Genomic DNA, 12,060 nt, shown 5'->3' with positions numbered 1-12,060 from the left:
AGGAGGAAAGGAAGAGAGGAAAGGGAGGAAAGGAAGGGAAGGGAGGGAGGGAAGGAAAGGAGGGAAGTGAGGAAGGAAGGAAGGAAGGAAGGGAGGGAGGAAGGGAAGGAGGGAGGGCACATGGAATGAGCTTTATAAATGCACGGGGTAGATTAGTGGTAGCCCAACAAGCAGGTGTGTGTGGTACAGACATCTTGGCAGGAGGAGAGACAGCCTTATCTATCAGAGCCACAAAATCTGGGGCAGCAGCAGGCTAGAGGAAAATTTAGACAAAACATCTAGGACTCATGCCATAGAATGAGGGCAGCAGTGGCCCATTTCAGAAAGGCCCCATTTAAAGACATATTGCACCAAATGAGAACTGTCTGATATGAATTACTCATTCTTTAGTCCTAGAATGTCAAGTATATTAACCCTAGGTCCAGATGGTGCCACAGTAGGTTCTGAGTCCACTTATTCTGGGGCAGGAAAGATAAAGAGAAGTTTCCTTGTTTATAGCCCCTTGGAGACAGCAGTTTCTAGATTTACATCCAGAATACTGAGGCAGGATTCAATTCCTTCTTCTATCACTGAGTCCCATGAACAAGTACCCCAATTTTTGTACTTGAAAAATGAGTAAAATAAAAATTTCCCCTCCTCAATCCCAAGAATTATGGAGACTGACACATTTGTTATAAAGTGCTTTGCATCTTAGAGAGGGCTCTTTGAGTCAGAGATTATTTTATTTCTTCTTTGTATTAAAAAAAAATTTCCTTGCATAGAGCTTGGCATATAAAAGGTATTTTTAAAATGCAGGTTGAGGGAATGATCAAACGAATGATGATTCTCTTCCTTAACATTATTCTTATACTCCATTTATGTATGTGCTCACATGTATAATGTTCCTTTACATGAACAGAAAAGATCCTAGAATACAAGGTACAAGGCAAGAAACTGGCATATAGCATGCATGGGAGATTGAGCTGAGGGCAGATATGCTTAGAACTCTAAGACTAGAGACAGCTAGGTAGCACAGTGGATAGAATACCAGACCTAGAGTTGGGAAGACCTGAGTTCAAATCTAACCTCAGACATTTCCTAACTGTGTGACCCTAAGTAAGTCACTTAACCCCAGTTGCCTAGCCCTTACCACTCTTCTGACTTAGAGTCAATACTTGATATTGATTCTAAGACAAAAGAAGGTAAGAGTTAAAAAAAAAAGAATGGAATGAGACAAAGATATAGGAAGTAGGAGAGGGAAAACCACTGAACTTGGAATAGAGACTTGGATTTGTTGGACATCCTTTTTTACCTCAGTAAAATGAGCCAGCACTGCTTACACCATAAGACTGTCATGGAGAAAAGGGCTTTGTAAACCCTAAAGTGCCATAGGAATGTGATTTCTTACTTTATTACTCTGCCCATCTTTGAATTTAGAAGCTTTCTGGGATCTTTGCCATCGCTTCTGTGAGCCATTAGTGTGTCAAGAAACAGTCACAATCTGCATTCCTTCTCTATCACCAAAATGGCAGTGTTAGCTTTTCTGTTTCTCCATGAAGGCTTGCAGTTGTGGAAGTCAATCAGTCATTTATCACACATTTATTAAGTGCCTACTATGTTCCAGACACTTTTATAAGCACCAAGGATACAGAGAAAGACAAAAGAAAGACAAAAACCCCTTCCTGCAAGGGGTTCACATGCTAAATGAAGAAATAAATAAAAAGCTATATAACGGGGCAGCTGGGTAGCTCAGTGGAGTGAGAGTCAGGCCTAGAGACAGGAGGTCCTAGGTTCAAACCCAGCCTCAGCCACTTCCCAGCTGTGTGACCCTGGGCAAGTCACTTGACCCCCATTGCCCACCCTTACCAATCTTCCACCTATGAGACAATACACCGAAGTACAAGGGTTTAAAAAAAAAAAAAAGCTATATAGGTCCACATCCAGAGAAAGAATTGTGGGAGTAGAAACACAGAAGAAAAACATTTCCTTGATGACATGGTTCGTTGGGGATAAGATTGGGGATGTAGACTCTAGTCTAAACAATCACACAAGTGCAAATATTAATAATATGAAAATAGGTATTGATCAATGATACATGTAAAACCCAGTGGAATTGCTCATTGGCTATGGGAGGGGGGAGGGAGGAGGGGAAGGAAAGAACATGAATCATGTAACCATGAAAAAATATTCTAAATTAATTAAATAAATATTTTTTAAAAAGCTATGTAGGCACAAACAATATACAAGGTAAATTGGACATCATTAATATAGGGAAGACTCTAGAATGAGGAGGAATCAAAAGATAGAAGCAAACACTGAATAGTCTCCCCAAATACACATAGATAAATAGAGGGATTGAAATCCTCAAAGCAGGAGGGATCTCATCACATTTAGAATCTTAAAATCTTAGGGTTGGCAAGAACCCTTGAGGTTTTCTAGTCCAATCTTCATGATGCAAGAATGGACTCTGTTTGTAAAATGGGAATAAGACTGTGCTATTCTTATCTCATGGAATTCAGAGGGTCTCTGGATTTAGAGTTAGACCTTAGAGATTATCTAGGCCAGCTCTCTCAATTGACTAATGAAGAAACTGAGATCCAAAGAAGTTGAGGAATGCATTTGCCCATGATCTCAAAGGCAGGAAGCAGCAGATCCAAGACTCCAATCCAGATCTGATTTTAAATCTAGTGATCCCTTTCCACTATGCCACACCAGGATTATAATTTAAAACACTATAAGAAAGAAAGTTACAGCTAGGTCCCAATTATTGAGAGCAATAAATATCCTGAAGTGGTTGCATTAGAATTAGCATTACATTTTCCTTCTGGACTGGAACTAATCGCCATGATGTTTTATATAATTTCAACTTTGAATAGTGTGAATTTGAATGCATGCGGTCTCTTCAGGGGAGTCATTATTTTATTATTCAATATTTATTAATAATAAGGGACTACCTGAATTGTCCCCTCTATTATCCTCTTGACAACCTTGAAAATTTCCAGTGACAGGGATTTCATTATTACCTAAAGTAGCTCATTCCATAGTCAGAATAGCTGTGTTGATGGATTTCCATTGTGATCTGGGCTAGTTTCACATTTTGATTTTCAAAGAATTGGCCACTTTGTGACCACAGCGGGGTCACAAAGGCTCCAGGTGAGGTGATAATTGAGGGAAGATGCAAAATCTTCATTTTTTCTTCCTTCTGAATCACACACACACAAAAAAAAAAAATTAGCAATTTACTAGATGAGAAAGAAAGGTTTACTTTTCTGGAGTATCTATTTGAAAGTATCTACTGAAAAAAACTGGAGTATCTATTTGAAAAGGAACATTATTTGAGGAAGTTGCCTCTTTTCAGAGCAAGAAAATTAGAGAAAGTGGGAACTCAAACAGTTATACTAGCTAAGACTATCTAAGTTTACCTTTGGACAAAAGCAAGTCATTATTTTATGATCAGTTCAATCAATAAGCATTTATTAAGTGGCTAGTATGTGACAAGAACTACTGGGGAATTTGTTGTTAAGTCCTTCAATTGTATCTGACTCTCCATGATGTTGTGGACCATATTGTCAATGGGGTTTTCTTGGCAAAGTTTGCCATTTCCTTTTCCAGTGGATTAAGGCAAACAAAGACTAAACACAGGTTTTCCTCACTCCAGACTCAAAACTCTGTCCACTGAGCTACCTGTTAGGCAAGTTAATTACGTAGCAATTAAAATTATCTCAAGGGACTGATTTTTCTTATTTTTAAAGTAATTTATTAATTGACCAGTCAAGGCATCCTAATTGTGGTCAAATGATTCTCTCATTCATCCCAAGATAAATGAAAGCTCCTGGCCCAAGTACCTAATATACTCATTATTCGGCCCCTCCCTTGAACATCCTAAGACATCTTTAATTGGCAATAGCTAATTGGGAGGTGGTCCATTAGACCCTCAGGCCCTTCCCCAAACTGACAGGAAGGTTTGCATGTCTGAAGAAAAAGGGTTATTATAGAATTTTTCCTATTAGCCAGTCTGTGAAAGGATCACATTCCTTAGGACAAAGAGGATGCAAAAATTGTCCCTAATATAGCCTTTAGAGTCCAGGACTGTCTGAGGCCAGATCTGAACCTAGGTTTGAACCCCCCATAATCTAGGTTTGGCTCCCTATCCATTGAGCCACCTAGCTGCTCCCTGTTGTTTGTTTTTAATAAATGGTAGTTAACTGACTGCCTGAGAGTCAGAGACCAAGAAGGAATAGTCCAATTTGAAGGCAAGCCAATTGTGACGGTATCATTTCTCTTCATGGAAAGTTCACTAGCTCCTGAGTTGGTGATATCATACAGAGAGTCCATCTCTTGCTCTTGGTAGATCAAAGGACACAAGAATTGGGTTAGATCTTGTTGAGAAACTCCCCTCTCTCTGTGTCTCTTTTCAGGAGCTTGAACGACTGAATCAGATCCTAGAGGCTGAGAAGCAACAGTTTGAGGAAGTGGTCCAGGAGCTGAAGATGGAGCAGGAACAAATCAAGAGGTATTGATGCCCAAGGTGTCGGAGAAGGAACCTGCCCCTAAAGGAGGGGGAAGAGGGAATGAGGGAGGCAGGCCCCCACCCTGGTGGCCTAAAGCATTCAGATTCTAGACAGAGCGACTGGCCTACTTCCTCATGGCTTTATAGATGGCTAAGGCACAAGGTCTCACGTTGGTCATCTATGGTAGCCCCTTTATTTTGTAGATGAAGATTGAGGAGGACACCTTTGAAATAACTGAGTATTCCCTATTTCTGCCTTAAAATAGGAGCAAGAAAAAAATAAGAGCAAGAATAAATAAATCTATTTGTTGGCAGGACTCTTAACTACACTATTTGAGGATACCCAACTCTGAGCTATTAAGTTCTTAGATCTCAAAGATGGAAGAGGCCTTAGAGATCTTATCCTCAGCCCTCTTGTTAGACAAGAGGAAACCAAGGCCCACAGAAGTTACGATGCTTTCTCAAGGTCACACAGGTAGTGAAGAACAAAGGAGAAATTCCAACTTGGATTCTCTTTTAAAAAACAATAAGGAACAGGGCAGCTAAGTGACTCAATGGATTGAGAACCAGCCCTAGAGAAGGTAGGTCCTGGATTCAAATCTGGCCTCGGATACTTCCTAGCTGTGTGACCCTGGGCAAGTTACTTAACCCCTATTTCTTAGCCCTTACCACTCTTCTGCCTAGAAACCAATACTCAGTATTGATCCCAAGACAGAAAGTAAGAGTTTAAAAATAAATAAAATTTAAATTTAAAAAATAGCCAGGGGCTGGAGAGGGGGTCATCTAGGTAGCTCAGTGGATTGGGAGTCAGGCTTAGAGATGGGAGGTCCCAGGTTCAAATCTAGTCTCAGACACTCAAACCCTGGGCAAATCACTTAACCCAAATTTCCTAGCCCTTACCACTCTTCTGTCTTGCAATTAATACACAGTATTGATTCTAGGACAGAAGGTAAGAATTTTATTTTAAATAGTACTCATACTCTATCTACCAGCTAATTATATGCTTATTGCCTCATAACTATTTTCAGAATCTTACTAGTGCATATTTCCTATATCTAATTCAATCTATTTAGTTCTTTTTAGTTTCCAAAACTATATCTCATATATTTAATTTAATTTAAAAATTTTTACCAATTACATGTAATAATTAATTTCCACATAAGTTTTCTGAAGTTATATGACCCAAACTGACTCCCTCCATCTTTCCCCTCACTTTCCCAGAATTGGCAAACAATTCAATCTGGGTTATATCATGCAAAACACATTTCCATATTGTTCATTTTTATAAGTGACTAATCTTAAAAAACCAAAACCCCAAAACCCCCAAATAAACAACTGAAAAATCGTATGCTTTGATTTGCATTCCAACTCCAACAGTTCTTTCTCTGGATGTGGATAGCATTCTCTGTCATACGTCCTTCAGAATTGTCCTGGATCATTGTATTGCTGATAGTAGCTAAGTAACTTATTTGATCATTCCACAAAATTGCTATTACTGTCTACAATGTTTTCCTGGTTCTGCTTATTTCACTCTGCATCAGTTCATAGAGGTCTTTCCAGCTCTTTCTAAAATCATCCTGTTCATCATTCCTTACAGCTCAATAGTATTCCATCTGATGAACTCCTTAATTTCTATAAGAACTGGAAAGACATAGGTGAACTGATGCAGAGTAAAAAAGTGTGGGATAGTCAAATGTGATTGACTTTACTACTAATACCAATGCAATAATCCAGGACAACTCTGAAGGACTTATAAGAAAGAATGCTATCCACATCTAAGGAAAGAACTGTGGGAGTAGAAATCCAGAAGAAAACATGTGTTTTATCACTTGTTTATATGGGTATATGATTTAGGGTTTTGGTTTAAAGATTACTCCATTACAAAAATGAATAATATAGAAATGGGATTTGAGTAATAATATATATAACCCAGTGAAATTGCTTGTCAACTCTGGTGGGGGGAGGAAAATGGGAGAGAGACAATAAGAATTGTATAACCATAGGGAAAAAATTTTTTTTTAAAACAATAGTATTCCATCACCATCATATACCACAATTTGTTCAGCCATTCCCCAATTGATGAACATCCTTTTAGTTTCCAATTTTTGTCACCACAAAAAAGAGCAGCTATAAATATTTTTGTACAAGTTGGTACTTTCCCATTTTTTTACCTCTTTGGGATACAAACCCAGTAGTGGTATTACTAAATCAAAGAGTGTGCATTGTTTTATAACCCTTTAGACTTAATTCCTAATTGCCCTCCAGAATGGTTAGGCAATTTGCAACTCCACCCAATTTTGCCACATCCCCTCCAACATTTATCATTTTCCTTTACTGTCACAATTAGCCAATCTGATAAATGTGAGGTGGTACCTCAGAGTTGTTTTATTTTCGTTTTAAACCCTTACCTTCTGTCTTGGAGTCAATACTGTATATTGGCTTCAAGGCAGAAGAGTGCTAAGGGCTAGGCAATGGGGGTCAAGTGACTTGCCCAGGGCCACACAGCTGGGAAGTGTCTGAAGCCAGATTTGAACCTAGGACCTCCCGTCTCTAGGCCTGGCTCTCAATCCACTGAGCCACCCAGCTGCCCCCTCAGAGCTGTTTTAATTTGCATTTCTCTAATCAAGAGGGATTCAGAACATTTTTTCATATGATTACTGATATTTTTGTATATCCCATATATTTAACCATGTAACTTGGAGCTTACATGTTTGCTTCAAGAACCTTGAGACTAAGGCTAGAAGTTCATCCTCTCTTCTCCTTATAAAAAAAAGGAGAAAAATCAGGAGATATCTAGAGAAAAGGAATGATGTTAGAGAGAAAAAGGAAAATCCAAGGGAATTGGAGGATCAGGCAGGGGCTCCAAAAATTCACTAAGGAAAGTAAATACAAGGGAGAGAGTTACTAGCCTAGAGCTGATGTACTGAGTTTTATCATACCTCCAAAAGGAAGAAGAAATTTTATTTCATGGGGTATATCTGATCATCACCTATAGGTAGCTAAGTGGTGGTATTGTTCACTGACTGACCATGTCTGACTGTGACTCCATTTGGGGTTTTATTGGCAAAGATACTGGAGTGGTTTGCCATTTTCTTTACTATCTCATTTTACAGATGAGGAAACTGAGGCAAACAGTATGAAGTGACTTGCCCAGGGTCACCCAGCTAGTAAGGTCTAAGGCTGGATTTGAACTCAGGAAGATGAATATCCGCTGTGCCACCTAGCTGCCTGTAGTAGTGTAGAGGAAAGAATGCTAAGCTTAGGGTCAGGAAGACCTGACTTCAAATCTGGCATCAGATATTTAGCCTCTGCATCAGGTTCCTCAACTATAAGATAGGAATCATAATAATACCTACCTTGACATACAGTGAAAATAATTACAGCTTCTAGAGCACCACCAGTTGCCACAGATGGAACAGTAGAAAAATTCTACAAAGATCTTAATAAGACCCTCCATATTAAAATTATACCCTCTGATGACATCAATGCAAATATGGGGAAAAGTAGAAATAGAAATACATTGGAGTCAGCTGAAATGGGCTTTCAGAGCAGATTTTTAACATTTTCAGTGTGTGCATCTATACTTAGGAATTCAGCAAATGCTACAAACCAGAACTTGATTTATTGTCATGTTGATTGCCTAGACTTAAGAAAATGTTAATAACACAGATTAAACTTAAAAGTATGTTCTGTGTCCTTTTTTTTTTTTTTTTGAGAACCTAGTTGCTAAATATTTACCAGCACATCTCTGGGCAGAAATATATGGAAAAGTATCGATCAAGAGAAATAAAAGAGTAGATTATACAGAAGCCTCATGCCTCTATATTAGAAATATTTTCTTTTTTTAAAAATTGGTTACTCAGTGGATAGAGAGTGAGGCCTGGAGATGAGAAGTCCTAGGTTCAAATCTGGCCTAACTATGTGATTCTGGGCAAGTTGCTTAACATTAGTTGCCTAGCCTTTACTGCTCTTCTGCTTTGGAACTAATAGTATAGATTCTAAGATGGAAGGTAAGAGTTTAAAAAAAAATGATATAGCTCTGGGCATGGAAAGCTCCAAATAATATAACTAATAATTAAATTAATATTGTTAAAGACCTTATATGCAACAAAGGAGCTATCACTGAATCAACTGCTTCTACCCAGTTAAAATGTCAATTTATCTACAATAAGATCAGAATTTGGAATAAATAAAAAGAAAGATCAATCATGAGAAAAAGATAAACCCAGTGTTAATATTTACCCTTGAATTATTTATAAAAAACTATTGAAAATAAAAAGTGGGGACTAGATAACAGAAATGACATCTATATCTAGGAAAATAATTTCAGCTAAATGTTACAAATAAAATTGATATTAAAGAGGAAAATTTAAAAATATTAAGGTTTTGGGTTTATTATAATCCATATTGGTAATTAAGCCAACCACATGCCTGCTAAGATCTAATTTGAATGGCCCGCCATACCTTCCCCTTGGCTGCTTCCTAGGAAAAAGAGCATCCCAATCAAGTTCTGAGACTTTATACCTTTGTCTACGTAATCACACTTCCTACCCACCTGTATTACACAAGAGGAATCATGGGAAATGTAGTTTTTAAGTCCCCTAAACATCCACAGGAAGTTTATACCAGATACCTCAAAGTAAGTTCAAGGATACCCAAAATTCACATTCCCCCCTAAGAGCGGAGGTCTCCTCGAATGCTCTTGTAAACATAACTAACTTTTAAATTACAGAAATTTGGGGATAAAAGAAAAGAAGACAAAAACAATGATTACTAGCTGCATTGACAAAAAGCCAATTAGGGGCAGCCCCTTTGGCATAAGGGTATACGTTCAGAACAAATGCATTCAACTCCCCATAGTTCAATCAACTGCACTCCAAAGTTCATCTTGGATCTTCATGATGCATGTAGGTTCTTCAGGCATCTTCATGGTGCCTTCTCCAAACAGATTCATTGTCTGGATTCTGGGGAGATGGTAAATTTCTTATCCTAAAATTACTCTCAAAGAATTTACACTTTACATTATATATTATAAAACAAACATTCCATTCTGAGAAGAATTACACATTCCCCCCTGAAATTACTCTCAAAAGAGTTAAAATTTTACATTATAGATTATAATACAGACATTATGATTATAAAACTTACACACTCCCCTGAGGAGAATCAATAACACATTCTCCCCTGAAGAGGGTATCCCAGGTCAGCTAAGGATACATGGCTGAGTCACGGGGTTGTATGAAATCATTTGGCAAAAGAAATAAAAAAATAAAAATAAAATCCAAAGAAAAAAGAAAAAATTAACTTGTGAATGAAATGTAAAATGTCAAAGTCTTATGTGCAAAAAATGTAAGGAAAAATAAACTTATAACAGGTCCTTGAATCAAGGCCCAATTAAAGTGATTTAAGCAATTTGCAATTACCCATTCAAGAGCCAGGACTACAGAAAATTGCCATTCTATATATAAGAGAAATAAGAGAAGCAAATATGTGTGCAAGGGAAGTGTCTTTCCCTGGTCTGATTTGCCTGCACCTTCTCAGGGATGAGCCATAATGATAGCCAAGCCTAGGAATGAAGCTCTGGGGAAGTCTGGCCTCTAATACATGTTAGAAAAAACTGCAACCCCGAACCTCAAACACTAGTTTCAAGCCCTTCAGTATTGGCATAGAACTTCCTCAATCCATGGCACTTTTCAGATTCTTAGTCAGTCTCCATGACCTTGTAGTTCTTTTTCTCCCTTCTCCTGGAATCAGACAGAGAGACATTAATCACAGTCCCATAATATTTACCAATAATTGGCAGCTTATCATAGTCTAAGGCTTTTGAGTATGCATTAATATTATAGCAAATATATATTTTATTAAACTTATATTACTGTAAAATCAAAAGAGGATTAACATTGATTATATGTACTTTCAGTACAAAAATGAGAAAAAGGGAAAAAATTTTAAAAACCTCAAATATTGTATTGCACATAGAAGGGAAAAATGATAAAAGAATGTTTTGAAAATCAAAAATATATAGCTTAGAATTAGTGAAGGGTTTCTCACCCAAAAATGAGATCCATTTCCTTGTAAGCTTTTCCATGAACTGTGAATGTAAATAGCTTTTATAAAATAACAGATTCATAATGCACATTCAAATAAAATGCCATAATTTCCAATAACATATTTAAAGACAATAGCAAACAAACCCATTATTATAACCACTTGCTGTGATGTTTAAAAAACTGTATACTTGTCACAAAGTCAGGTATAGTAAATCATTCAGCCTTGGCTGAGATATTTTCTTAAACTCTATTACTGCCTCCATGGCAATTGTGGGGCAGAGTCTAAAAAAATCTGATTTAAAAAAACTTCTGGGTCTAAGTTATCCTGAGGAATTCTAGATCTTTCTTGCGAGAGAGTAAGCCAAAACATCAAGCATACAGGAGCTCTCCTGGCTTCCTGTGTAATGTACAAAAGCTTGGGCAGGAAACCTCCATTATAATAAATATATAAAACCTTATAATTCATACAGAAGGGTACTGGGCATCTAAAGTCAATTCTAAAGACCCAGAGAGTTCAGAAAGCATCTTAGTAAACACCTGACCATATGTCAAATGCAGAGATGACTACCACGATAACTTGGATGGGACCAGAATATTAACTCATATGAAAAATCTTACAAGGAAAGATAATTGACAGAGATGAATAATAATGTCTCATAAAACAGAAAGAAACAGTGGAGGATAAAACTATTTTAAAGAAAAAGTGACAAGATAGCTAACAAAGCCAAGTCATCTGAAGGGTATCCAAGGATGAAAATGGAAAGTGGAATACAAACAAAAGAAAAATGGAAATGATTTCCAAAAGCCATTTCAACCAACTGTTTTCTCCATCGAGGAGGATGATGAAATCACCACATTTGGACTTTAACTTTACAGTCCCTGAGGTCCTTATAAAGGAAGAAGAAATAGCACTAAAGGAACAAAGCCTGGAAAAAGTATACATAGAGGAGATCTGTACTAGAAGCAATGCAATTGAGAGATGGATACAAAGCATATCAGAAGGGGGAGAACATATCAGATATATATGGGGAAATCTCAAATATTATTAATACCAATGTAAGAGCAATTTGGCACATGTATGAAGAGTCTAGATCAGTAGAAAAGCTAAGCATCTAAAAGTTAACTTAATAGGATTGGTCTCTGTAGGAATTGTGAGGGTCCCCAGGAGTTAAGATAGAGAATGAGGTTTGCACTTCGTTCTTGCTATGTTGAGACTGGAGCTGATGGATACTTCCAACTCTAAGGGAATCCTAAAGCCCTGAGGGGTAAGTGTATCTGCTTAGATCTGAAAGCCAAAGAACACTTACTAAAGTGGTGCCCCATCTGGGATCAAATCGAGTCATTAATATTTGCAGGGACCCCGAGAGAGATTTTTTAACACAGCACATTCATTTTTTTGATACCTTAGTTTACAAAATCCTTGGGAGATTGTCAGTTTTTTTAATAGGCTGTCATTTTACAGTTGGTTTTTCTAACCTCATTTGAGATGATTTTGCAAACTTTAGCATTTGTTGATTTGTT

The 12,060-nt window shown here is 37.4% G+C and overlaps 1 protein-coding gene across 1 annotated transcript in view; it reads left to right on the top strand.

Moving 5' to 3' along the window:
- The window catches only part of PLEKHD1 (pleckstrin homology and coiled-coil domain containing D1), a 35,751-nt gene that overhangs the window by 15,478 nt on the left and 8,213 nt on the right, over nucleotides 1-12,060 (top strand). Inside the window, exon 7 of the mRNA XM_044664802.1 lies at nucleotides 4,398-4,492. Within this exon, the coding sequence (XP_044520737.1) occupies nucleotides 4,398-4,492 (95 nt within the window). The remainder of the gene's footprint in view (nucleotides 1-4,397; nucleotides 4,493-12,060) is intronic.

The sequence above is a fragment of the Gracilinanus agilis genome, chromosome 2 (assembly GCF_016433145.1).
Source record: "Gracilinanus agilis isolate LMUSP501 chromosome 2, AgileGrace, whole genome shotgun sequence".
Taxonomy (NCBI): domain Eukaryota; kingdom Metazoa; phylum Chordata; class Mammalia; order Didelphimorphia; family Didelphidae; genus Gracilinanus; species Gracilinanus agilis.
The sequence above is the reverse complement of the archived record's forward strand: the minus strand, read 5'-3'. Positions and strand labels throughout refer to the sequence as shown.